The 27,995-nt window shown below is 35.8% G+C and overlaps 7 protein-coding genes and 1 non-coding gene across 8 annotated transcripts; 6 read left to right on the top strand and 2 right to left on the bottom strand.

Annotated features, from left to right (window-relative positions):
- Window position 1: 1 nt before the first annotated feature.
- LOC111783421 (high-affinity nitrate transporter 3.1-like) lies at window positions 2-1,463 on the bottom strand. Its single transcript, XM_023664343.2, has 2 exons — window positions 1,004-1,463; window positions 2-680 (listed from the first exon to the last, which is right to left on the bottom strand). Exons 1-2 carry the CDS (start codon window positions 1,149-1,151, stop codon window positions 181-183), a joined length of 648 nt encoding a protein of 215 aa, XP_023520111.2. The 5' UTR covers window positions 1,152-1,463; the 3' UTR covers window positions 2-180.
- Window positions 1,464-3,352: 1,889 nt separating this feature from the next.
- On the top strand, window positions 3,353-3,911 carry LOC111783500 (Stigma-specific Stig1 family protein). The gene has a single exon (XM_023664429.2). The coding sequence runs from the start codon at window positions 3,353-3,355 to the stop codon at window positions 3,770-3,772; it is 420 nt and encodes a 139-aa protein (XP_023520197.2). The 3' UTR covers window positions 3,773-3,911.
- Window positions 3,912-7,039: 3,128 nt separating this feature from the next.
- Window positions 7,040-8,704, top strand: LOC111783457 (putative pectate lyase 2). Its single transcript, XM_023664386.2, has 4 exons — window positions 7,040-7,723; window positions 7,845-7,948; window positions 8,264-8,402; window positions 8,486-8,704. Exons 1-4 carry the CDS (start codon window positions 7,040-7,042, stop codon window positions 8,702-8,704), a joined length of 1,146 nt encoding a protein of 381 aa, XP_023520154.2.
- A 132-nt stretch (window positions 8,705-8,836) lies between these two features.
- Window positions 8,837-10,599, bottom strand: LOC111783270 (wall-associated receptor kinase galacturonan-binding protein). Its single transcript, XM_023664187.2, has 3 exons — window positions 9,665-10,599; window positions 9,228-9,272; window positions 8,837-9,093 (listed from the first exon to the last, which is right to left on the bottom strand). The coding sequence occupies exons 1-3, from the start codon at window positions 10,455-10,457 to the stop codon at window positions 8,963-8,965; spliced, it is 969 nt and encodes a 322-aa protein (XP_023519955.2). The 5' UTR covers window positions 10,458-10,599; the 3' UTR covers window positions 8,837-8,962.
- A 2,616-nt stretch (window positions 10,600-13,215) lies between these two features.
- TRNAY-GUA (transfer RNA tyrosine (anticodon GUA)) lies at window positions 13,216-13,309 on the top strand. The gene is made up of 2 exons: window positions 13,216-13,252; window positions 13,274-13,309. It is a non-coding gene; the product is annotated as a tRNA-Tyr (tRNA).
- A 978-nt stretch (window positions 13,310-14,287) lies between these two features.
- On the top strand, window positions 14,288-14,900 carry LOC111783502 (ankyrin repeat-containing protein NPR4-like). Its single transcript, XM_023664430.2, has one exon. It carries the CDS (start codon window positions 14,313-14,315, stop codon window positions 14,898-14,900), a length of 588 nt encoding a protein of 195 aa, XP_023520198.2. The 5' UTR covers window positions 14,288-14,312.
- Window positions 14,901-17,161: 2,261 nt separating this feature from the next.
- Window positions 17,162-20,150, top strand: LOC111783504 (uncharacterized). The gene is made up of 5 exons (XM_087120737.1): window positions 17,162-17,384; window positions 17,642-18,130; window positions 18,238-18,375; window positions 18,461-18,903; window positions 19,536-20,150. Exons 1-5 carry the CDS (start codon window positions 17,162-17,164, stop codon window positions 20,148-20,150), a joined length of 1,908 nt encoding a protein of 635 aa, XP_086976863.1.
- Window positions 20,151-22,303: 2,153 nt separating this feature from the next.
- LOC111783505 (uncharacterized) lies at window positions 22,304-27,350 on the top strand. The gene is made up of 5 exons (XM_087120738.1): window positions 22,304-22,480; window positions 24,773-25,258; window positions 25,373-25,522; window positions 25,887-26,329; window positions 26,724-27,350. Exons 2-5 carry the CDS (start codon window positions 24,784-24,786, stop codon window positions 27,348-27,350), a joined length of 1,695 nt encoding a protein of 564 aa, XP_086976864.1. The 5' UTR covers window positions 22,304-22,480; window positions 24,773-24,783.
- The last annotated feature ends 645 nt before the right edge of the window (window positions 27,351-27,995 follow it).

Genomic DNA, 27,995 nt, shown 5'->3' on the forward strand with positions numbered 1-27,995 from the left:
ATGAATGAAACCCCAAAGTCCAATATATTCAAATATTGTCGTTAATCGACACATTCATAATTTAATACACTTTATTTTCCATCTTTTCACCTAGAAAATTACAGTACAAGAGAAACCCAAAATGCAGAAAGACTTAAAAAAAAGAACTCAGAAGCAGAGCAAGTTTCCATCTTTGTTAACTTACTGTCCCGGCGCCTCCGCCTTCTTGGCCTTTCTCTTGCCGGCTAAGAAGAATCCGGACAAAGACAGCACAGAGAAAGCACTGAAGCAAACAGAGGCAATATCAAGTGAGATATGGCGACCTGTGATCGCTTCGATCTGAAACAAGTTTGTGCCTTTTTTGTTGTCAGTCGTTTGCCCGTAGCCCACTTCCTCGCCGGCGGAATTGAAAGCGTAGGCCCGGACGAAGAAAGTTCCCGTTGGAATGTCACGCGCCACCGTCCACTCAAACTTTTGTACCGTCTTGTTCGCCGGATTGTACGGCTTTCCCACAATGAGGAACTGGCAGGTCTTGTCCTTTGAGAGATCATCCTCTGTTTTTCTCCAGGCCCGGTCCACTTGACTCACCGGCGCGTAGCAGAGCTTCGCCTCGACGGTCTTGTAGCTCGAATCCGACCCAGATTTGACAGTCCCGTTTAGAACCCAGGTCACACTGATTTTATCAACACCCGCTTTGAGAACTGCAGAAAAAAAAGACAACCCAGTTGTTAGAAATGGGTAAAGTTCCAATTTTGGATTCAAATCAAGCACACAGCTAGTGGATATGTTTTCCCTTTCAAGTTTTTACAACATCCCCATTCGATCTTGTGTCCACCCTTCTTCGGGACTCAGCCTTATAATTGACACATCGCCTGGTGTTTGACTCATACTATTTGTAACGGTCCAAGCTCATCAATGTAGATATTCTCTTTTTTTTTTTTTTTTTGGCTTTCTCAAGGGTTACCCAATGCGTGTATTAGGGAAATGTTACAAGATATTTAACAGTGGAGCTGAAAAATCGTACCTTGTCCAGGTTTAGGTGAAGCAGTGACCTCCAAACTTCTTGAAAGAGACGAGAAATGGATATGTCCATGAGAGAATCCCAAGAAACAGAACAGAAACAGAGCAGCCAAGAGAAACCCATTAGCAGACATATTGATTGAACCCTCCATATTTCAGCAGACTTGAGGACGACGACGATGACACTCATAGCAGAAGTAGGGAGCTGGGTTGGTTTTATATACAAGTGGTGACAGAACAAGTCAAAGTAGCCCAAGTTGGGCTCACGAAAGAGGGAATTTCAGGGACTACACTTCATTAAAACGATGATTACTTCGGCTCTAAACTCCTCTGAAAAGACGAACGGGGAAAAGGGTTTGGGTTTATTTTAGTGGGTTTGACTTTCATAGCAGAGATTGGGCAGCATGAGAAGACATTGGATTCAAATTTTAGGGGTTGAGCTAGACTAGGGATGCAATGTTAAATTTTAGGGGTTGAGCTAGACTAGGGATGCAATGTTAATCTTTAAGTTTTAACTCTCTAATAAGTTATCGTTCCAAATATCAATAACCAGTTACACTTTATTTTATTGAAAACTAACGAGTTAATTAAGACTTTCACCTTAGAAGAATTAGTGAAGAATGAATTGAGGGTAAAAATTGTCACACCTATTTAAGTTTAAGATCCGTATAAATTTAAGAAAAAAATGGATTTCTTTCATAAATTTTAATATTAATAGACCCACGTTGTGAGGTAGACAATGTATAGAACGAGTATCTACGACGACCGAAAATTTTTGTGGTAGGGCTTAGGTGAGCTTTAGAGACAGGGAAAAGGCAAAGGGCAATGGTATTTGGTTTGTCCATTTTCTCAGCGTCACACTTCTATTTTATAATTTCATACAACTAGCAAATGGTCAACTTACTCCCTCACCACCACAAATATCCAAAAAATTATCAATGCTATACCACCTATTTTTCTACAAATCCAAATTCATTTGCTTCACATGGGTGTTGAATCCCCAATTTTATGCGATACATAAATGAACCGATACCACATCTAAACGAGAGCTGTCCTTAAATGTTTAAAAGAAGTGAAAGTCATTACTTATACCAATAAGATGCATCTTCTTTTTTCAGTGGCCCAATCATGAAAATTTCACGGCTATGGTGATGGACAGAATGCTGGGTCATAAGTGCATAATATGAATTCCAAATCTTGAGCTTGAGTCATTACAAATTAAACCGTAATATTAAAATTTAAATTTATAGAAAAAAAAAAATCTTTGAAAAATAATAGGTAAGTATAAATATATGTGTGGAAAAAACTGAATCAGGTCAATATAGTCTTAAAAGTGTAGTCATAATAACTCAAGTTTTGAACCTTTGTTTGAGGGCTGCAAATAAGGAGTCGAGCCTCAATCAAAGGTATGTGGTGTTAGCCTCAATCAAGGACTCCAATAAAGCATTTGAGTGCCATGAGAGCTTGTTCTAAAAGTCTAAACTTTAATTACCCGATACAATGATAAACAACTCAAGAACTCAAGATGATTTAAACAGCAAGGGACCGGTAAACTAATTCTTAAAAGAAAACATGTTATCACCAAATGTGTACGAGTCATATGTTATAGAATAATCTCAACTATCTCTAATCACATTTTATGCCTCAAATAATCTCAAAATACATAACAGAATAGATAAATATCAAGACTTGTAGTAGAACATTCTCTAACATTAGGAACACCTCAAGTCCAAAATTTTGACCAGAATTTTAAATTTAAAATCGACATATAATGATCAAACATTTTTTTACGTTCCATGCAACCTAGCACGTTGCCATGGACACGAGTCTTAGTGGTAGGAAACCATTCTAACATAAAAGTCCAAATTCTCAACCATTCTTCTCATAATTCATAAATGCTAGAACTTTACAAGGCAAGGTTTGACCCTCCATGTGAAGATTAGGTGCTGGTCATCCCAATTACAATCAAAATGCATGGAGATTCAAAAAAGTGGGTATGAAAACTCAAATCAAATACAAATCAAAGGTCAAAAAAGGGAAGAAAATATGAACAAATTAAAGTGTAAGAAATTTCAAATAATATTAAAACAATGAGAAAAGGTCAAACACAAAATCTATAATTAATAAACAAAAAATAAAACTTAGTGCTTGTTTAGCGTCTTTTAATTTGTTCATATCACAAAAAGCTTCATGAACAACTCGTCTTTGCTTGCCTAATTATAGCCTAACACGTTTTAATTCAACTCTTAATCGTTGCTGTTTTAGACTCATCCACTATAATTCGCCTATATATATATACCCATCTTCTCTAAAATCTCCAATCCATTACAAATCCATTACAAATCCATTAGAAATGAGGAGTTTTGTAAGGCTTTTGTTCGTGGTGGCCTTGGCCTTGGCCTTGGCCTTGTTAGCGCCTCTTGCCATGGCTCATGCAGCCAAAGAAGATTTGAAGGTTGCATCGCTGTGGGGGAGGGGCGGGTTCTTCTCTTATCGGTATAGGCCTTACCAAGCGGCGGTGACATGCGATAGGAGTATCAAGGTGTGCCGTGCCAAGGGCAGCCGTGGGCGCAATTGCTGCAAGAAAAGGTGCGTGGATTTGAAGACGGATAGGTACAATTGCGGGAAGTGTGGGAAGAAATGTAAGTACTCGGAGATATGTTGTAAAGGGAAGTGTGTGAATCCAATGTTTAATAGGAACAATTGTGGCGGCTGCAATAATAAGTGTAGTAGAGGAAGCTCGTGCGTTTATGGGATGTGCGGCTACGCGTAAATAACGACTACGGATTGTTTTGATTATTCGTTATTGGTATTGATTAATGTCATATATCAATGAATTAATGGATTTGTTTTAAGTTGATGTTGTTTTGTTTATGATCTTGTTTTGATTAATAGATTCCTCTTTTTCTGAATCATATGATCAATGGGACTATGGAAGCTACATATCATTGGAGATATTGTTCATATGAAACAACTCGTTTGATATAACATATCAAGTCATAGGTATAACGTCGATCCAATCCAATCGATAAATTTCGGGTTGAATTATGAACTTATTTGAATTGGGTTTGGTTTAAATAAATGAAATTTTTATAGATTGAATTCTTTAATGGTTCCTCTAAACTAAGTAGTTAACTTTTTTTTAAAAAAAAATTGCTTACCACCTGTCGTTTTCAACGAAGATCATCATGGTGGTCCTTCGGAAATGTAGTACTGTTGGATTTCGGGATGCTAGAATAAAAAAGACCTGATTGTGAGTCACTCTCAACCCGAGTCAAAAAACCCTTTTGACAGGAAAAAAAAAAAAAAAAGAAGAAAGCACAAGGCCTACGACCGGTTAACGAATAGTGATGCATGTCGCTCTAATGCATATATACATGTATTTATTTTATTTTTATTTAGTATCATAATTATTTTATTTTTATTTAGTATCATAATTATTTTATTATTATTATTATTATGGTTCTACAACTGCATCCACCTGTAAATGACCCAAACACAAACTAACCTACTAAAAAATTTATGGCTTAAAAATGTTCTAATTCGACTTCCCTCTTACTTTTCTCTCTCACTTCACTAGTTTAGAACTCAGCGTCTCTATATAGAGACGCTTTCACATCTTCTTAACTCAAAATGGTAAATGGCTGGGGTGAGGAAAGATTTTTTTTTTTTTTTTTGTAGTGTAACCGAGAACATATCCAGTGGAGATGGGGTGGGGCCTATAGCTCAGAGGATTAGAACATGTGGTTACGAACCATAGTGTCGAGGGTTTAAATCTCTCCTTGCCCACAACGGGCCAAAAAAGGAATGACTTTTTCTTGTGGGAATAGGAAAATCATGATGAAATAGCGAACCCAAAGCTATGAAACAACAAACTAAGAAGCGTTTTATAATTGACTAAAGTTGAAATTTTTTGCACCAAATTTGTGTGTTCTTGGCAATTGAGCAGCCTGAAAGATTCAAGGATCAAAAGGTGAAATTAGAACATGAACAGCAAAGAAATGCATGGGAAACCAACAAAGTTAGAGAAAATTGAAAGGGGAAAGAAAGAATAATAAATAGACGCTATTTTAATCCAATTCTTAATGGACGCTATTTTAGAGTCATCCACTATCATTCCATATAAATACTTGACCCACATCTTCGCTTACAGGTTTAGGCCGAGGACATGCGATAGGAACGTGGAGGTGTGTCGGGGCAAAGGCAGCTGCTGCGGCAACAAGTGTGTGGTTTTGAAGAGGGACAGAGTTAATTGTGGGAGGTGCGGGAAGAGATGCAAGTACTCCGAGATGTGCTGCAATGGAAGGTGTGTGAGGCCCTCGTTCGATAGGAACCATTGTGGAGGCTGCAATAATAAGTGTGGCAGAGGTAGCTTGTGCGTCAATGGGATGTGTGGCTATGCATGAGTGATGATAGGGGAACAAAATTGTTACTCTTAAACAAATTATTTTGATTATTCATCATACGACAATGTAATTCATTTGTTAAATTAATAAAAATATACTTAATTTTTAGTTATACTTAATTTTTAGTTGTGTGAGGTCTTCTTCGAATTAATTCTATAGAAGTTTCAGTCGATTGTATGCACCATTATTTTATTTCATTCCATTTATGGACTCGAGTTGAGGAGCTATGAACAAAGCATAGATAAAGTATGTAATCTATCATACTTAATCTAAATCGAGCCACGGTATGCGGCACCTCCCTCTTTAATTTTGTAGCTCGACATTAGTTTGGTCTAAACACTAATCTAAGCACTGAAGTATATATTAGGCATCACGACCCTCCAACCACCGACCATGACTCGGAGCTGACAGTTTACATTCTTGAATATGTCTTTTTGGATAGGTTCGAAGAATGTCGGGCAGCCACCCATGACTTTTTGCTTTAGAACTTCAAAAAATTAAAAAATTAAGCTAAGACAAAAGACGTGCTGTTAATTTAAATAAATTCCGACAAATATATATATATATATTATATGACAATTAAGTAAACGAGTATTATCTAAAAAAGGAAAAAAAAGTAAACGAGTAATTATTTAATTTAGTCAACGATGCAGAATAAAATATTGAATTGTAGACGTCAGAAGTTAGTCAGTTCATTCACATGCGTACGGAAAGTACCCAAATTCATTATTTAAATAATAATAATAATAATTTATGTGTTGTACCAAAAATTTTATAACCCATATAACATAAATTTATTCTTTTTAATTTTTTTTTAAAATTCCTTTCCTATCTAGAAATACACAAGTTCTTAAAAAAAAAACGCTAAGTAGAATGAGAAATACATGAATAAACTGAGAATACATGGAAATAAGAGTGTTCTAAGAATACAATAGTTAAGAAATATTTTTAAGAATTGAAAATTACTATAAATAACAACGGCTGCACGTGACTCAATCATAAAAACTCCATAGTTAAGCATACTAACAAAGTAGGTATAAATTTTAGTTGGAACTATAAATCTTACGGAGCTCAAGAAATTTTTTTTATTGGAACTCCAATACCCGTTAAAAAAAAAAACCCACATCGATTTGTGTTCACTTTAGCTCGTTACGTATCACTGTCAGTCTCACGGTTTTAAACCGCGTCATTTATAAGGAATGTTTTGTTACCCTTTCTAACCGATATGAGATCTCACAATTTACGGGGCCAGCGTCCTCATTGGCACACGGTTGATGTCTGGCCCTGATATCATTTGTAACAATCCAAACTCACTACTAATATATATTGTCCGATTTGACTAATTACGATGTAGGATCACACCCATTAAATATAATATATCAAAATTGTATGAACACTCTCTCAGACATGAATCTTGCCCATGTATTTGGTGCAGCCTCAATATTATATGATATCTAACTTCTTGGAACAAGTAAGCCCAAAATGAAAGCCGTGCGATCACGTTTAACAATCTGACTTAACAAAAGGTGACTAAATTGTGTTCTTAGATCGTGACCTCCACTTCTCCCTATACTCAAGTCCACATATTTAAGCCCCTCAAAGTCACCTCATTTATCAAACCATTCCTTGTAGCCATGGCTTCCTCATCTTCCCACCTTCTTCTAACTCTTCTCATCATTATCTCACTCATCCAATCCTCCCATCAAGATTACTACACCCCAACCAAGAACAACATGAACATAATCGACTCTTGTTGGCGTTCATCCTCCAATTGGGCCAAAAACCGCCAAGCCTTAGCCAACTGCGCGGTGGGCTACGGCAAGGACGCAATTGGAGGCAAATTTGGCACCATTTACGTAGTCACCGACCCATCTGACAACCCTTCAAACCCCAAATATGGAACGTTGCGTTATGGTGTGATTCAAAACAAGCCACTTTGGGTTGTGTTTGCTAAGAGCATGGTTATTGTGTTGAAGAATGAGCTGATGATAAATAGTTTCAAGACCATTGATGGACGTGGTGCTAATGTGGAGATTGCTTATGGGCCTTGCATTACGGTGCAAGGGGTTAGCCATGTTATTATACATGGAATTAGTATCCATGATTGTAAGCCTGCCAAAGCTGGGCTTGTTAGAGACACTGTCACACATGTTGGCAAACGTAGAGGCTCTGATGGTGATGCCATTTCTATATTTGCTTCTTCCCATGTTTGGATTGATCATTGTTACTTAGCTCGATCCACTGATGGTCTTATTGATATCATTCATGCTTCCACCGCTGTTACTGTCTCAAATAACTACTTCTCCCAACATGACAAGGTAAGAATGTTTTTTTAAGATTCTTTCTATCAGATCCCATGTCAGTGTAAAAATTCTTTATAAGAGTGTAAAAATCTCTCCTTACAAACGCATTCTAAAATTTGGGTTTCATTTTTGATAGGTGATGCTGCTTGGACATAACGATGGGTTCACCGATGATAAAATTATGAGGGTCACCATTGTCTTCAACCGCTTCGGAGCTGGCCTTATTGAGAGGATGCCGAGGTAAAAAAAAAAAAAAAAAAAAAAAAAAAAAAAAAAAAAAAAAAAAAAAAAAAAAAAACGCTATAAAATGTTTTCATACCAACATATGCAAGTCATACATTCATACTCAGAATTTACGAAAAAGTACTATAAAGATCTACAATAACATTTTTTTTTTGTTAGCTATCATATCCATTATTTCTTGTAGCCTAAATTAAAGACTAACCCTTTACTTATTATCGAAATTTCTTTTAGTTTAAGACGAAATTTGTGATTTAACGAGTGTTATATGAATATCTCTAATGTTTTGTTATCTGGGTATTAATAATGATATAGGGTTAGGTTCGGTTACGCCCACGTAGCCAACAATCGATACGACGAGTGGAAAATGTACGCGATAGGTGGAAGTGCAAACCCCACAATCTTCAGTGAAGGAAACTACTTCGTAGCTCCCAAGAACTCAAATGCCAAACAGGTACTACATAGCAACAACCACTTCACTTCAAGAATCAAAATTTTAAATTTGGATGTAAAATAAAGCATTTGAACAACGAACAGGTAACAAAGAGAGAGGTCAACAATGGGTGGAATAACTGGAAATGGAGATCCTCAAGAGACGTGTTCTTGAACGGCGCTTACTTTGTGCAATCTGGGTGGGGAAGTTGCAGCCCATTCTACACAAGAGCTCAGTCCTTTCCAGTGGCTCCAGGCTCCAAGGTTCCAGCTTTGACTGCAAATTCTGGGCCACTTCGTTGCTCCATTGGCAAACGTTGCTGATTAAATTACCCATGTTTTGTTAATCAAAGTGCTATACCCTGCTTCGTTCGAAGCTTGTGAGTATGTAATTTTTGGCACTCACGAGAATATTTGCTGAAATCACACCATTTAAATGACGATAACAGTTCTCTATTTATATAAAAATAATAAATGGATATAAGATATTTGACTATAATAAACGGTACCCTGATATTTCTACAAAATTGTATAATTAATCTAAAGTATTTTGATTAAATTACAACATTATAAAATGGACGATTAAAAAAGCCTATTGTCGTTGGTTTGAACCCCGCAGGTTACCGGAGCTTTGGCTCTTACTCTTCTTAAGAACCATATAGCAGCCGCTGCGACTACGAACAACCCGACACCCGACACGGCCGCTGCTGTCCCTGCAATTTCAGTATGCAAAAATATTATTAGTACAAAGAAAAAATATTCTAAAGTAAATGAAAATCTTTACGTGTCGGATGGACATCTCTAATTGGAAGTTCGTAGAATAAAATTTGTTTTTAAACTAGCTCACCTGAAATTACTACAACCTTCCTCTTTTGTTGAGACTGGTTGTGATCTGCAGGAATGGTAATTACACAATTTAGTCACGAGTTGATATAAGATTAATTGATGATAAAAATATTTTCGAATCCTTATAAATTTTTAATGGTTAAAGACTATAGTGTAATACTAAATTTTAATTTTTTAGAAATTAGATTAAGAATAAGAAACGGGTAAGAATTCCCGTAGAAAGTTGATGCTTGCAAGAATCATTGCTCCATTCTCGTAAAAATAAATGAGAAATTTCACAGATATAAAAAAAGGAAATAGGTGTGTTAGACGAACACAACTCTCCACACTATAATATTGTCCACCTTGAATATAAGCTCTGATGGGTCCAGGGGATTTATAATAAATTGAAATTTATTTTTTATGACAAAATAAAAATAAAAATAAAAATTCACTAACCTCCACAAAAAGTAGTAACATTCCGTTCCCCACAGAGGCACATAAACTCTTGACTCAGAGTATCGAATCCACAAGTTCCTCCTCCTTTCACCATATCCTGACAATGCAAACACTTGGTCGACACCGGAATATCAAAATCAACCCGAATCCCATATTCCGGCACCTGATCGTACGGCTGATCCGGCGCCCCAATGCTCTTCCAATACACACTCGTGTAGCTCGAACAGTACCTAAGCATCAGCCGCAATGATTCCGTCGCTTTCGGATAATACGAGCAGCACGACATCGCCCCCAACCCTCCACCGCACTTCGGCAAGTGCCTGCACAGATAGCTCGCACTATCGCACGACGAATCGCACCGCTCCGGAAACCGCTCACAGAACATCGGCTTCGGAGCCACAATTACGTTATCTTCGCTACAATTGAAGAACAGGTAGTCGTTTTGGGAGGAGAGCGAGAGGTGGGTGCTTGTGTCGAGGCTGAAGGGTCTTGTGGGGCGGAAATTGTCGGCATCGTCGCAATTCCACATAAAGGGGTCGGTGATCTTGATGTGGCGTTCTATGTAGCTTATGGTTTCAATTGGGTATCTGCCTGAGGGGGTTCTTAATTCGAGCTTGCCGGAGTCGGTGCAGTCAAGAATGTGGCGGTAGTATGGGCTGCCGCAGCCGTCGTCGATGCCAAATGGGTAATTGATTTGAATTTGGCCGCAGGAAGTTCGGCATTTGGTGGATTGAATTGGGGTTGAGAAGAGAAACAGAGTGAGGATGAGAACAGAGTAGTGGGAGAGTGGCATTGTTTTGGGAGATGGGTTTGGTGTGATGAGGGAATGGAAGCATAAGGGAATTTGTTGGATGAGTAAAGAGGCTATTTTGTTGCTTTTGGTGCGTTGGATGGGTGCTTTTGGCTGTGCGTTATGAGACCTTTGCTGGGGTTTCAAGCGATTCTTTTGACCATCTTATATACTTTCGTTCTTTACTGCATTGGGAACTTGAAACAAATCTGTTGCTTTTTCCTTCTATGATTCTTGCCTTCAAACTTGGGTAAGTAGCGTAAGTGTGTTTTAAGATCTTGAGGGGAAACTCGAGAGAGAGCTCAAGAAGACAATATTTTCTAGCGGTGGACTTGGATTGTTACCGTTTCTATTTTAGTTCCGTGGTGATGTTGGGTTGGTTTCATATAGCTAAGTCTAATTTTTTGGGTTTCCTCTCTCACATTGGATTCACAAGGTTTTTTTTAAGTCATTTCTTGTTGAAAATTTTGAAACATTTCCTACCCAAGATTCAAATAAGGATTTGGAATCTGGATACGACACCTGATGAGCTAGACATTTCACTATATCAGCTACGACATAATCACATTATCTACTTGTCTTGTATTGCTTTTAAAACACGAAAGTTTTTAAACAAATTTTGTCTTTACTCGCTTCTTCATATGAGATCACTAGATGTAAAATATTTATCTGACATATATAATTACATAATTTATACATTCTAATCCAATTTAATTCTTGAATTTTAATTTGTAATAATTTAATAATACATTCCAATCCAGTTTAATTAACAGAGAGAAATCTCTCTTTCCAGTTTCCAGTTTCCTCTGTTATTAGTTTAACAAGTAGTATTAGTTTAACAAGTAGTATAAAAATGAAGAAGAAAAAAGGTACGAACATGTGTTCATTTCTTAGGAAAAAAAAAAAAAAAACAAGTCTAGAAGACCCCGAGATAGGATCTTATTAAACCTTACATGAGAAGAAGAAGAAGAAAAAAAAAAAAAAAAAAAAAAAAAAAAAAAAAAAAAAAAAAACTGGATGACACTCGCTGCCCATGATTGAAGTAGGATTCAGACTATTTCATGTTCTTCGTTACAGCTCTGTTAGTAGAAGTGGGACAACCCTTGCGCTGCTGGCCTGGTGGTGGTGGTGTCCTGGAGATAAGGTGGGCAAGGCAGAGCATCATGCTAGTTTGTGAAGACACAAGGCAGCCCAACAAAGGATCAATCATCAAACCCTCTTGGCCGCCCACCCTTTTCAGGCTCTTAACCACTTCCTCCATGTTCTCTATCAACCTAGCCAATGGGATGGAACTCGAATCAGCATCCTCAGCATACTCCAACTTGTTTCCATCGCCCGAGTAGCGTCGCCTTTGGGTCGGTGGCTCATGTTCGGGGTTGGACATGGGGCTCGGCGCTGACCTCTTCCTAGAACCTCGCAGATTTGGAGTAACCGGATTTGGAGGCGAAATGGGCTCGGGTTTTTTGGAAACGGTAGAGGGGCGGGGGGATCGTGGTGCACTAAAGATTGTCTCGGATATAACTGAGCTGTCTCCGCCCATAGCTACGCCTTACAAAACCCTAATAAAATCTAAACACTCTCCCAACATCCAATATAAATAAATAGAGTCAATCCCTCCCACTTTTCCACGCCGGAGCATTAAGTAATGTACTACCGGTAGGTGAAACTCTCGAACAGTACACCCCAGAGACTCACAATGTACCTCATTTGTTCGATACTTAAGTCACTTACTTTGGATTATACATTCCAGACTCACAACTTCCTTATTCGAGACTCTCGTGACTTTACTTTTGGTTTCCGTAAAATGTCTCGTATGATATGATCATCCCATAAATTAGTTAATATGGGACTCCCACCCAATAATCCTCCACTACAATCAATTTTAAAAACAACTCAAATCCATAATTTGGATGGAATCAATTTTTGTCTATATACTAATTATATTTTTGAATTTTTTTTTAAAGGTTAAATTTATTAATGCAACTTTTAAAAGTTCCACCGTGTTTTGAACTGGGCCAAGTTGAGTTGAACGTTTTTCAAAAAATATATATCCAACAATCCAACTCAACGCAACACAACCCAACCCAACCCAACCCGACCTAACTCTGCTAAGAAAATAAAGATTTGGGTTGGAAACAATTTCAAGTTGGGTTAGGCTACCGACCCAACAAAACTTTAAATTTGAGTTGGTCCAGACCTAACTGGTGTACCTTCCTAATTTTTATCTATAATATATATTTTTAAATAAAATATAAAATTGAGGGATGTTTTTTATAATTTATTTGGTGATATTAAGAAATTAATTATAAAATTTTGCAATTAAGTAGAACATAGATTTTACCATATTTCCAAATTTATTGAGTGGGAAGGTGAAAGTAGAAATAAATGATAATAAGTAAGGAACCATGATTTTTACCATATATCCCAAATTGATTGAGGCGCAGGGAGAAGGTAGAGGTAATAACTGATGAGCCAATTGGTTAGGTTAAATCTTTAATGGTAAAAATATTTATATATTTTTATTTTTAAAAAACATTATTCGTTCTTATCTTTATGTATTATTCCGAGCAATAAACGTGCTAAAAAAAACGAGGCAAGAACAGTCACCATTGATGAAGTTTCAACTACTTCACATTATGTAATAAATCCAACGCCTTTTGGTTTGGTTCCGACAATAAACCCATCAATTATTTTTTATCCATTTGACCAATTTTTACCTTGAGATAGACTCGAAAAGATTAAATAAAATAATGAAACAAATCCGACCTTAGCTCAGTTGGTAGAGTGGAGGACTGTAGTGGGTGAAAGTATCCAAAGCCATCCTTAGGTCGCTGGTTCGAATCCAGCAGGTCGGAATTCTTTTGAAAAGTTGAAACGTGTTCTTCTTTCAATTTTAGTTGTTGCGATTAGACTCTCTCTGGAGTGTTGTTTATCTCATGTCACATCGTATCTCAGGTCATCTTGATCGTTTCTCAAGAGTCGTCTTTCAAATGCACCAAGAGATTGTATGGTTTAAGGTACGAAAATAACAAAAAATGGAAAGATATGATATATATGGTAATATATAATTTATTACTAAATATCTCTTCCACTCGGCATCGTCGGATCACTAAGGCCAACTTTCGTCCCTGATCGACGGATGGATCTTGCAGTCAAGCTCCCTTCTGCCTTTGCACTCAAGGGCCAATCTCCATCGTTGGATCACTAAGGCCAACTTTCGTCCCTGCTCGACGGATGGATCTTGCAGTCAAGCTCCCGCTCGACGGATGGATCTTGCAGTCAAGCTCCCGCTCGACGGATGGATCTTGCAGTCAAGCTCCCTTCTGCCTTTGCACTCAAGGGCCAATCTCCGTCTGGCCGAAGGAAACCTTTGCACGCCTCCGTTACCTTTTGGAGGGCCAATCTCCGTCTGGCCGAAGGAAACCTTTGCACGCCTCCGTTACCTTTTGGGAGACCTACGCCCCATAGAAACTGTCTACTTGAGACTGTCCCTTGGCCCATAGGTCCTGACACAAGGTTAGAATTCTAGCTCTTCCAGAGTAGTATCTCACTAATGGCTCGAACCCCCCCGAAAGGAAGAAGCCTTCTTCGCTCTCCACCTAAGCTGCGCAGGAAAGGCCCAAAACCAATCCCAGGAAACAACAGACCCAAACAAGGCCTAAAAATCTCAACAGGTGATCAAAGAAGTGGTTTATGAATGAACAGAGGTCATATCATCCTATTAGATAATAATTAGATATTAAGTATTTAAATTGAATTTTTAATTTTTTTTTTTTTTTTGTATTATATATTTTTATCGAAATGATGACAAAATTTACGTATATTTTGAAGGAAGTAGAGAATATAGTAGAGCGTACGATGAAAATAAGGAAAAGGACGCAAACACCAAGAGAATTATTCACTCAACAACACAAAGAACTTGTGAAAGAAGCAGAAAAGTGGGTGAAGAGTACAGCCAATTCATGCATGCTAGTAGCAACCTTGATAGCCACCGTAGTTTTTGCTGCAGCCTTCACCGTACCCGGCGGCAACGACGAAAACAATGGCTCGCCCATGTTTCTCAACCACAAATGGTTCACCGTGTTCGTCGTCTCAGATGCAATAGCCTTGATCTCATCTTCGACTTCGATTCTACTGTTTTTGTCGATCTTGACGTCGCGGTATGCCGAATCAGATTTTTTGTTTTGGTTGCCATTGGAGTTGGTTCTTGGTCTTGGCTCCCTCTTCCTTTCTGTGCTGGGAATGGTGCTAGCTTTCAGTGCCTGCTTCTTCCTGCATTATGGAAGACATATTTCATGGATTCCATTGCTGATTACTGGGATGGCTATTGTTCCTATTTATTGGTTTTGTGTGTTGCAATGGAAGCTTTGGGCTGATGGCTTAGCAGCATTGCATGCTAGTGGGATGTCATATTTATTGAAAGATAGGCAGAACAAATGGTTTTGATTCTTATCATTATTGTATTGAAAAATGTTCATGATATGTAACATTTATTGACGTTCTTAATTGTTTTAGCCACGAAATAAATTAATTTTAATTAGTACATCCAAAAAAAAAAAAAAAAAAAAAGCTACACAAGAAATGAAATGAAATGAAAAAGTGGACGGGTATTGTTTTGTTCTTAACTTGGCACGCTTGCTTCCCTTTAAAGAAGCTCAACCGTAACGCTTTTCAGTCTTAGGCGAATCATTAAATTCTTTCTGTACCGCCCTCTCTCGAAGCAGTATTTCCCTCAACTGCATATCCAGGCACTTTTGTTTTCTCCAATCTATACAAGGGGGTGGTAATGAATAGACATCTCCCGCCAGCTGTCTTCTCTTCATATCACTGAACTTCGTTCGAGAGATCTGATCTCATCGGATCTCACCAGGGCGGGCGAAAGGGAAGGTTTCTTGGATTCGCATCTACGTGTATTCTCTTGTAGGTATGATGGTTTTGACCCCCTTATTTCCGCTAGTCTTGAGTGTGGGGACGGGGCAGGGGCTTCCTCTGCCATCACCATCCGACCTATCTAGTGAGTTCTCGTGGAGTGGATCGTGGATTGATAATTATTATGGCAACCTAGATCAGGCATCATCTTCCCTACCTAACCTGGCTGCACCACATGCAGCTCAGCAAAATGTAGAGGGTGAGGGGAGTTCCTCTTCGTGATCTCCTCAAAGGTCTCTTTATGTCAAAGATCTATGGCAAAACTTCAATATTGCTAAAATATGCTTTCAGTTTTGGAAAACTTTCGAACTTATAATCAACCAGTTATTTACGGAAGGAAGAGAATTTCTACTTAGATGATAGTGTTAAAATATTAATGAAAAGTTTTAAAGTGATAGTGCAAAAAATTTGAAAGAATAAGAGTGTTTCACGTGGAAAGTTCATTTTTTATGTTTTTGTTTTTTATATAATTTTGTGTTCTTAGTTCAACGATATGCGATGCTGGAAGATTGAATCATCCATCTTAAGAAGATAATTAATGTTTTATCTACAAAAGTATGGTTAGAAGAGCCATACATATATATACACAACAAGAAATAATGGTTACAATAGCTTATGAAAAACGCTATCATAGACTTTTTATAGCGTTTTTTTATACGTCGTAATAGTCCATATCATTAAAAATCCAGAACATTTTATGGCATGAAGTTAGAGAATGCTATAAATTTTTTTTATCTTATGTATTATTCCTTCCAACTTTTATTTTGATCAATGTTTTTATCCTTTTGGAATGAAAATTGAAATAAATCCGACCATTGATTAGTTGGCAGAGCAGATGACGGTAGTGGTTGAAAATATCCAATGTCGTCCTTAAGTCATCAGTTTAAATTCGGTAGGTCAAATTTTTTTAAATCACTCATTTGAATGTGGTCTCCTGTCATTCATATAGTTCTTCGCAACTTCCTTACTAGTTAGATTTAAACATTCAACTTGCTTAAATTCGGCGGTTCGAAATTCTTCGCAACTTCCTTCTTAGTTGTTATGTTTAAACATTCAACTTAATTGGTAGAAACACGAACGTTAACTTTAATAAACACACCAGTTGAGTAACTATATATTATAAAATTATATTTGTTTTGTGTTACCAATAAAATGAGGCAGCAATATTTGGACTATGACTCTTTCACAACTTTATATTTCATAATTGTTTGCATATTTATTGGAGTTTGTGCTCATTCACATGGAGACTTGGCCCTTATTATTATTATTATTATTATTTTAATTTCTTCTTAATATATCTTACTCCAAATATTTAATTAATTAATTTATTTATTTATTTATCTTTGGATAATTATTCTAATATAATATACACTCACTTGTCGTCGACTAGTCAACTCGACTACAACTAGCAATTCATGGTATGACTCAAAAATATATAGTCAACCTTTTTTCTTTTCTTTTTATACAAAAATAAATAAATAAATAAATAGTTGACTCCTTCAACCAATGGAAAGTTGCATTTAAATATCCTAAGTAATTATTGTGTGTTGGTGTGAATAAAATATTATTTAATAAAATAAAATACTTTCAATTAAAATAATCTCAATATTTAATTGATAATAATTAAATAATAATATCTCAAAAAGACAAAAAAGAAGAGTGTTTATATAAATGAGTTGTTCATGGGAGCTCACAACCATTGCTTTCTCAGCTGCAAGTTCTTTGTCAAGTTTAAGTGAGTTGTAGAAGTGTTTCCGATTCCAATTCCAACTAAAAATATGGTGCCGGTTCACGAGCTGTCTTCAAATTCGTCGAAAATGACGGTTTCCAACGACCACCATAAAATTGATATCGACGGTAAGCTCTACGAAGTTAAATGGTCGACACAAGAGAACGTGAAGGAGGATCAGCACCAACCGATGATCGTTAATGACAAAGCTTCACGTCTCATGATATTTATTCAATGGGCTAGAACTAAACTACACAACTTCGAGATTCATGGTTGTAGTAAGTTCTACCTTCCTTTAATTATTTCTTATAGTTATGAATTTGGTTGGTAAACTTTGAATTTTACTTCCACTCGTCCATTCGTCCATGTTTGAATGTCTAAAGTTTTGAAGAAGTTCATCCGCTAATATGTATTTAAATTAAGCGAATTTCAAAAAGAGTTTTTATTTAAATTTAGTGAGGTGAACTGTTTATTTATTTATTTATTGTAAACACCTTTGTTAAACTTGTGAATGTGAACATTTTTTGAGGGAACGAAAGAAGGGACCAGCAGGACCAGCAGGACCAGCAGCTATGCGAAGCTGCAACCAAGGGTGACTGGAAGGCTGCAGAGGACATGGAAAAGGAACATAAGGGGATCCTATCGAAGGTAATAAGCAAGGATAGGGAAGAAACAGCTCTCCACATTGCGACCAGGTTCAACCAGGCTGCATTCGTGGAGAAGCTGGTTCAAAAACTGACCAAAGATGAGTTGGAAGCCACAAATATATACGGAAACACAGCCCTTTGCATAGCTGCGACATCAGGCGCTGTGGACATTGCCAAGTTCATGGTGCAAAAGCATAATGATTTAGTCCTAATTCCTGGGTCTGGAAATGCCACTCCTGTTTTAATTGCTGCTAGATATAAACACAACCATATGGTTTCTTATTTCCTCCAGATGGAATGGATCATCAAACACATGGAAATTAACCAGCAAATGGAGCTTCTTTTTAGTGCCATTGCCACCGATCATTACGGTTTGTTTTTACCCGCAAAATTTAATTTTTATCAATTGGGTCGGTTCGAAATACCTTCTAGTTTAGTCAAAATTCATAATCATCACGTTTTTTTTTTTATTCTACAGATATAGCTTTGCTTATTCTAAAGTGGAACGAGAAATTGGCATTGGATCGAGACATCAATGACGATACACCCTTGCATATCATGGCTCGAAAGTCTAATACAATTGGCACAAAAAATAACCTAACTGAGTGGCAATCATGTAAGTGTGTTTTTTTTTAGTTTAAGAGTATTAATTTTTATTAATTTAGCTTTTTAAATATTTATAATTTTAATTTGATTTTTAGGTTTCAAGCCTATATACAAGAAGAAAATGATGCAAATACAAGCCTATCAAACACTAGAAAAGATGTGGGGTATAGTTCAAAATAAGATTGATGAAGATAAGATTTCGGATTTCATTTTACATCCCTCGAGCATGCTACACGATGCTGCAAGGGTCGGAAATGTTGAATTTGTGAGAGTGTTACTTCATAAAAATCCTAAGCTTCTACTGATGGTCGATGGCAGTGGGAAGAACATATTTCACATAGCAGTCGAAAATCGACAACGTAGCGTCTTCAACTTAATTTATGATATGAAACTTTTCAATCCAGATGACCTATTATACCATTTCAACGAGGAAAACATCAGCTTGCTTGAATTAGCTGCCAAAAGAGCTGATCCTGGTCATCTTGATCGTGTCTCCGGAGCCGTCTTTCAAATGCACCAAGAACTTCTATGGTTTAAGGTACCAATTCTCGGTTTAAATGAAAAATGGAAGAGGAAATAATAGAGATTTCTCCCGGCAAACAAACAGAATAATGTTAGAAAATAATTGGTTTATTATTAAATTGATTTTTTTAGTTTTTCTTTTTTTAAATTTTGTGTGATGTCCCACTTGAGTTTGGAGTAGAACAAATCACCATTTACACGCGTGTGTAAACCTTCCCCCACCAGACGCCTTTTAAAGTCTTGAGGTGAAGCCCAAAAGGGAAAGCCCAAATAAGACAATATTTGCTAGCGGTGGATCTGGGTCGTTACAAATGATATTAGAGTCAAACACCGGATGGTGTGCCAGCCCTTCTCGCTGTTCCCCGAAGGGGGTAGACACGAGGCGGTGTGCCAGTAAGGATGCTGGCCCCAAAGGGGGTGGATTTTGGGGCAGTCCCACATCGATTGGAGGAAGGAAAGAGTGCCAGCGAGGACGCTGGGCCCCGAAGGAGGGTGAATCGTGATGTCCCACATTAGTCTGGGAGGAGAACAAATACCCTTTACAAGGGTGTGAAAACCTTCCGGACAATATCTTGTGGCTATGGATTTGGGTAGTTTTGTATTATATATTTTATTCAAATGATGACAAAATTTATGTATGTTTTGAAGGATGTAGAAAATATATTAGAGCGTACAATGAGAATAAAGAAAGGGAAGCGAACAACAAGAGAATTATTCATCCAAGAACACAAAGAACTTGTGAAAGAAGCAGAAAAGTGGGTGAAGAGTACAGCCAATTCATGCATGCTAGTAGCAACCTTGATAGCCACCGTAGTTTTTGCTGCAGCCTTCACCGTACCCGGTGGCAACGACGAAAACAATGGCTCGCCCATGTTCCTTAGCCACAAATGGTTCACGGTGTTCGTCGTCTCAGATGCAATAGCCTTGATCTCATCTTCGACTTCGATTCTACTGTTTTTGTCGATCTTGACGTCGCGGTGTGCAGAAACAGATTTTCTGTTTTGGTTGCCATTGGAGTTGGTTCTTGGCCTTGGTTTCCTGTTCGTTTCTGTGCTGGGAATGGTGCTGGCTTTCAGTGCCTGCTTCTTCCTGCACTATGGAAACCATATTTCATGCATTCCATTGCTGATTACTGGGATGGCTATTGTTCCTGTTTACTGGTTCTGTGTGCTGCAATGGAAGCTTTGGGCTGATGCTTTAGCAGCATTGCATGCTAGTGGGATGTCATGTTTATTAAAATGTAGGCAGAACAAATGGTTCTGATGTTTTTAACGTTAGCTATACAACTGTTTTTGTATTAAAAAATGTTCATGATATATTAGAACGTACGATGATATATTAATGTGTATTTGTATTATTAATTCTTTTATAAATTTTAAATTATTTTCCTTGATTTTAGTGGGCTCTCTCCCCGTGGGCTTAAGTTAATGAACTCTTGTTTGGTGGGCTCTCATCCCGTGGGCTTGTGTTCATGGACTCTTGTTTGGTGGGCTCTCTCCCCGTGGGCTTGAGGTCCATGGACTCTTGTTTGGTGGGCTCATTCCCCGTGGGCTTGAGTTCATGGACTCTTGTTTGGTGGGCTCTCTCCCCGTGGGCTTGAGTTCATGGACTTATTTTGTGGGCTCTCGCCTCATGGGCTTGAGTCATAGACTCTTGTTTGGTGGGCTCTCGCTTCATGGGCTTGAGGTCATGGACTCTTGTTTTGTGGGCTCACTCCCCGTGGGCTTGAGTTCATGGACTCTTGTTTAGTGGGCTCTCTCCCCGTGGGCTTGAGCTCATGGACTCTTCTTTTGTGGGCTCTCGCCTCATGGGCTTAAGTTCATGGACTCTTGTTTGGTGGGCTCTGGCCTCATGGGCTTCTGTTCATGGACTCTTGTTTGGTGGGCTTTCGTTTCATGGGCTTGAGTTCATGGACTCTCGCCTCGTAATGATGAAGACCCAATTAAAAAATTAGTACTATTATTTAAATAAAATATTCTTACTCTATTTACAAATATACTAAAATTGTGATGTTATTGTGAACTATTCATTAGGTAGGTTAGATAGAGATAACCGTAACTAAAATTGTGATATTGTTGTCCATGAAAACAAGAGTTTGACACTAATAGTGTGGGAGCGAGAACGCTAGGTTCCTGAGAGGTGGAGTGTGAGATTCAACATTTTTTTAAAAAATTGTAAGGTTGACGACCATATGTAACGGGCTACATATTTGTTAGCTATAAGTTTGGGCTGTTACGTATATATTTTTTTTCTTTTCTTTTTATCTTTAATTACTACATTGTATACTTGTATTTATTACCATATCGTCGTCTCAATACATATCAATATCCACAGTTTCAATGTCCACAACGAGGTAGTAGTCATTGTCTATCTCATTCGAAAATTTTGTGAGAACCCACATAACGTTCCTATATTTAAAAAGACTTATGATCAACAAGTTTAGATTTGAGTCAAATACGACCAAATTACTGATTTTTTTTATAAGAAATATAATGGTAGGCATATGCATCTTGTTGGTTTTTCATTTCAAAACTACTTGATGATATTAAAGAAGTTTCATTTCAAAACTTTGTGAGGTTATTAAAAATAGTTTTTGATTTTGTGAGCTCTAATGATTAATTAATCGATATTTTCACAATGCCGTTGAAGGAAGAAAAATAGGCTTGAACGAGTATTATTCATTAGGTTGTATCTTGAATGTTATATATTGTTTTATAATTTTTTATTATTCCAACGACGCAGAATTTATATTGTTTATTGATTTTTTAATTATTTTATTATTGTGTTGTTTCCCAATGTATTTAGAGAAAGATTAAGGGACTTTCATTAGATTGTTCTTGAAGAGTCTTATTGGTCTTACACTCAAATGAATTAAACTTTATGATGATAAATTAGTGTGTATTTGTATTACTACTTGGAACATGTATTACTTTTTTATTTATTTATAAATTATAAATTATTATTTTTATCGGGGCGAATACCTTTAATTTCAAATTAATTAATTAGTTGATCAATGATAATTAATTCGATTTTTTGGATGGTCATATCCGGTCCAAATTAATTCTTAAATTCGAAAATTTAATAATTAAATCCTTGGTCATTATAAAATCTTCGATTTTATTCTTTTATTAATTCATTATTCATGGGAGACGTGACAATATTTAATTGAAATAATACTCGTGATAATAATAATAATAATATCTCAAAAAGACAACAAAAAGGGTTTTTAAGTATTATATATTTGGATAAATGGCCAATGTGTTTATATATATTAGTTGTTCATCGCTCATAGATCTCATTGCCTTCTCTACCTCAACCTCTTCAGTTGTATTAGGTTTCCAATTCCAAGTAATAATATGATGCAGCAAACTCATGGGTCGTCTTCAAATTGCCTGAAAAGAATGGTTCTCAGTTCGGACGACCTCCATGGAATTGATGTGGGGTGGTGACTTTTGCAAAGCTTCATCGTCGACGCTAAGTGAACGTGAAGGAGGATTAGCCTTTGCCGATAATCGCTGACGACAAAACTTCACATCACAAGATGGGTCTTCGATTGGCTAGAACTAAACGTCACAACTTCAACATTTATGATTGTAAGTTCCATTTTTTTTAATTATTTGGTTTTTATTATCATCAATTTGTTGATAAACTTTCAACTTTAGGTTTATTCATCTATCTTCAACATCTAAGAGTAGTATTAACACTTTAATATTTATAAAAAAATTTACCATCAATATAGGAACGAAAATGTCTTATTTACTTTCAATTTTATCCATATATTAATGGTAACTATTAATAAAACTTTTGTGGGAGATGAACCCTTTTAGAAGTTAGAATGTATTTTTAGAACTTTAAAAAAAATTCAATGATATTTTTAATTAATTTGTTTTTTGAAATATTTGTAAACAGTTGAGCTAACGTGGAGTGTATTTCGGGATCCCTCAAGCATGCTACATAGTTGGAAATGTTGAATTTATGAGAGTGTTACAGATCGTGGATAACAGTGTGAAGAACATATTTCACATAGTAGTCAAGAACCTACAACCCAAAAGACTTATTATATTATTTCAACGAGAAAATCATCCGCTTACTTGAATTAGCTACAAAAAAAAAAAAAAAAAAAAAAAAAAAAAAAAAAAAAAAAAAAAAGAGGAAGTTTTAAGGTACTTTTAATTAAAGATATCTATTTATTTGTGGTTAGAGATGTTAATTTAGGTTGTTGGAAAATTCCAACTTAAATGATGAATAAGGGGTGTGGAGATACTTCTCTCTGTCTAGTCTTTACCCAATTTCCCATCGTTTTTTTTTTTTTTTTTTTTTTTTTTTTTTTTTTGTCATATAAAAATAAATATATATCTTTTATTAAATGATAATAAAATTTTTAAAAATGTTTGTCTGCCTTATAATTACATTTTCATGATTTAATGGGCCATTATTATTTTATTTTATTTTCTTTTTCATTTTAGCTGTTAGGGCCAAGAGTCGGTGAAACTGGAGTCAAAATTCAAAACAATCAAATTTTGAGCTTTTTATAATAATGTACGTAGATGGTTGAAATATTTAGATTAAAATATCTCCCCCTCACTTATGTAAGTCTCAATATTATATAGATTTTTAAAATTTAAATACACGACTAAGGTACAACGTTGAGACGTTGTCCCTAGAATCTCAACACTGCCACGATTTTTTATCTTAGAAGGTTTTGAAAAGAAACGATACTCATTCAAACTAATCACTAAGTTTTGCATGGTTTAAAAATCTGGCAACATCAAACTAGGTTCGACACCGAGACCTATTAGCCATTGATGCAAGAACATCCTTGGGTTAAATGGCTACTTACTCCAATGTTTGGCTTGCTCTATTAGCTAGCCCGTTACAACCATGATCAATCAAGGCCGTTGGTGCACAATATGCGCAAACTATTATGGATTTGGTTTTGTTAACAGGATAATCCGAATAAGAATTGTTTTCAAATTAAGTTAAATTGTGTAATTAAATGATAATAATATCTCAAACAGGCCAACAAAAAAAAAAAAAAAAAAAACATTAACACATGATGTTGACGTGACAGTGTTTTATTATCATAACTAATGACAATAATACCTCAAACATGCGAAAAAAATCATTAACACCTGATGTTGACGTGACAGTGTTTTATTGTCATAATTAATGACAATAATACCTCAAACATGCCAAAAAAATTGTGTAATTTAGTATATATATGGGTAAATGGCCAATCAGTTGTTCACCCCAAAATCTCATTCCCTTCTGCCTCAATTCCTTCGGCCTCAAGCTCTTCGTCAAGTTAAAAAGCAGAAAGGTTTCTAATTCCAATTCAAAATGATGCAGCCAACTCACCGGTCATCTTCAAATTGGTCGGAAATGACGGTTCTCAGTTCTAACGATCACCATGTGATTGACATTGACAATCACTTTTATGGAGCTTCATCGTCAACGCAAGTGAACATGAAGGAAGATCAGTATCAGTCAATAATCGTTCACAATCTATCAAGTATTTTTTATCTTTTAATCTTTTAGATTTATAATTTTTTTAGACAATAAATCTTTAAATGTTTGAATTTGAGAGATTAACGTATAATAAAATCTATGTATATAAATTTAAAAATCAAACACTAAATTTGCAATTAATTATTATTATTTTTTTTTTATATAAGAAAAAATATCATAGTGACCCTCCAACTTTTAGAAAATATTAATGTTATTGTATAAAATATACCTACTTGATCCTTTGGATAGAACTGTATATATACTTCTGAGTTTAATTTGATAATAACATTTTTTTTCGTATATCTCATTCATTTGAATCCAACTCAATCCAAATAAGTTCTAAGTACCTTTAACTTATATTTATCGACATTTTTTAGAGAACCCAACAATGGACGATGATCTACATGTTCGGCTATGCGAAGCAGCAAGTAGGGGCGACTGGAAGAGTGCAGAGAAAATCGAGAAGACGCATAAGGGAGTATTATCAGAGGTAATAAGGAAGGATAGAAAAGAAACGGCCCTCCACATAGCCACCAAATTCAACCACACTGCTTTCGTTGAGAAGCTGATTGAAAAAATAACCGAAAAGGACTTAGAAGCCACAAATATATATGGAAACACAGCCCTCTCCATGGCTGCTACATTAGGCGCTGTGGATATTGCCAACTCCATGCTGCAAAAGAATAAGGATTTAGTCCTAATTCGTGGGTCTGAAAATGCGACCCCCATTTTAGTGGCTGCGAGATATAAACAGAACCACATGGTTTCTTATCTCCTCAAACACATGGACTTGAGCATCCAAAGCATGGCAACCAGCGAGCAAATGGAGCTTCTTCTTAGTGCAATTGCCACCGACCATTACGGTTTGTTTTTACTCACAAAATATAATTTTTATCAATTGGGTCTATTTGATATACTTACTAATTTAGTCTGATCTCTTAATCATTTATTTATTTATGTTTTTGGTTCTTTTACAGATATAGCTCTACTTATTCTAAACGGGAACAAATCATTGGCACTGGAACGAGACGCCCATGACGATACACCCTTACATATAATGGCCCGAAAATCTAATACTATAGGCTCCAAAAATAACCTAACCAAGTGGCAATCATCCATTAATAGCTGTAAGTATTTTGTTTTTTTCTTAAGCACAATTTTCAACTTTATTAAATTTAAAAATGGTATTACACTTTAACATTTATAAAATTCGTAAATTTCTAAAATTGTTTATTTACCTCTCATAAATATTTTCTCTTTAATGAGAAGGATATTCCATTCAAAACTTTTTTTTTTTTACTAACTTTACTTTTAAAAAATGATGAGAATTTTAAAAGTTAGTACTGATTATTCTATTCATTAGTATAGTATTTGAGACTGAAGAGTATTTTGTGAAGGGCATTTTTTTTTTTTTTTTTTTTTTTTTTTTTTTTTTTTTTAAGTTTAAAGAATTTATTTTTATTAATTTAGGCTTTCAAAAATTTGGTTTAGGTTTGAAGCATATCTACAAGAAGGAGATAATGCAGACACAAGCCCATCAAACTGTTGAACTGATGTGGAGTGTTGTTCTGGATAAGATTGAAGCAGATAAGAGCTTGAATATCATCTTACATCCCTCAAGCATGCTACACGATGCTGCGAGCATTGGAAACGTTGAATTTGTGAGGATGATACTTTTTAAGAATCCCGAGTTTCTACCGATAGTCGATAAAAATAAGAAGACTATATTTCATATAGCAGTTGAGAATCGACAACGTTGTATCTTCAATTTAATTTTTGACAGGAAGCTCTTCGACCTGTATGAGTTATTATATTATTTCAATAAAACAAACATCAGCTTGTTAGAATTAGCTGCCAAAAAAGCAGATGGATGTCATCTTGATCGTATCACTGGAGCAGCTTTTCAAATGCATGATGAGCTTCTATGGTTTAAGGTACTTTTGATCAAAGATGTCCATTTACCTAAAGATTGTTTTTCTCGTCCTCGCTCAACCCCATCTCGCTTTTTTATACAAAAATAAAAATATTTCTTATTATAAATTATAATGAATTAGGTTTTTTATTTGCTTTATTTTATTATTACATTTTCGTAATTTTCTCCAAATGAGTCATCATGCTTAGTATACTCTATTTTTGGGTAATAAACTCAAAATAAATAAAATTAGTAAAAAAAACAAAGGCTTCTTATAAATATTATTAGTCATCTATAATTATTTTATAGGTTATTTTGTTGCATTATATATATATATATATATATATATATATATATATATATATATATATATATATATTATTCAAATGATGGCAAAATTTACATATGTTTTGAAGGAAGTAGAAGATGTTGTAGAGTGTGTGATGAAAAGAAAGGAAGAGAAGCCAAGACAATTATTCACCGAAGAACACAAAGAGCTTGCGAAAGAAGGAGAAAAGTGGGTGAAGAGTGCAGCAAATTCATGCATGCTGCTAGCACCTTTGATAATCACTGTAGCTTTGAGTGCAGCATTCACATTACCAGGCGGCAACAACGAGAACACAGGCTCGCCCATGTTTCTTTACCACAAATTGTTCACTGTGTTCACCATCTCAGATGCCACAGCTTTGATCTCATCTTCAGTTGCATTTCTACGGTTTTCGTCGATCTCGATGTCGCGACGTTCCGAAACCGATTTTCTGTACAGGCTGCCACTCAAGTTGGTTCTTGGTCTTGGTTTGCTCTTCCTTTCTTTTCTGGGAATGGTGCTGGCTTTCGATATCTCCTTCTTCCTGCACTATGGAAAAGATAGCTCTTGGGTTCCAATGCTCATTGCTGGGATGTCTACCCTTCCAATTTACTGGTTTTGTGCGCTGCATGGGAAACTTTGGGCTGATTGTTTAGCAGCATTACATGCCTGTGGGGTATCATATTTACGACAGATTAGGCTGGAAAAAGAGCTGATTATCGTTGTTAATAAATAACTTATTTTAGATCCTTCCTTGTATTTGTAACTGTATCGTTACTCTTCATTGTATATTGAACCCATACAACGTCTTTATCCAATTAATCATATCAGTAGTTTACTCTTCATTGTTATAGACATTTTTTTCATCTTAAATATACAATAATATATACTTGAAGGTCGTTTCTTGAAAAATTAGTAAATAGTTTGATTTAGTTTTTCACTGTTGTTCCTTTTCCCCTTAATTTCAAATTAATTAATTAATAAACATTATTAATAATAATTTTAGGATGATGATAACCTGTTTTTAATTACTAATAATTTTAGGATTTTGAAAAAAATATGGTCCAAATAAAATAGAGTACAAAATACTCAAAATTTTGATGATCTGTCAATTAATTTGACACTATAAATAAATTAAATTTTGACACGTAGAGACTTAAACAATAATACTTGAGTTTTGGTTAATTTTAGAATAAAAGAATCTAAATTAATTGGGTCATTATTACTATTGTTATCCTTATATTTTATTTTAATAATTTTAAAAAATCTTTCGTCATTTTTTCTTTGTTTCGTTTATTATTTTGTTATAATATTATTACTACTTTTGATTTCCACCTTAATTAATTTTTTCAAAAAATATATTATTCACCATTTTCGATTG

This window comes from Cucurbita pepo, chromosome 20 (assembly GCF_057944985.1).
Source record: "Cucurbita pepo subsp. pepo isolate OVF chromosome 20, ASM5794498v1, whole genome shotgun sequence".
Taxonomy (NCBI): Eukaryota; Viridiplantae; Streptophyta; class Magnoliopsida; order Cucurbitales; family Cucurbitaceae; genus Cucurbita; species Cucurbita pepo.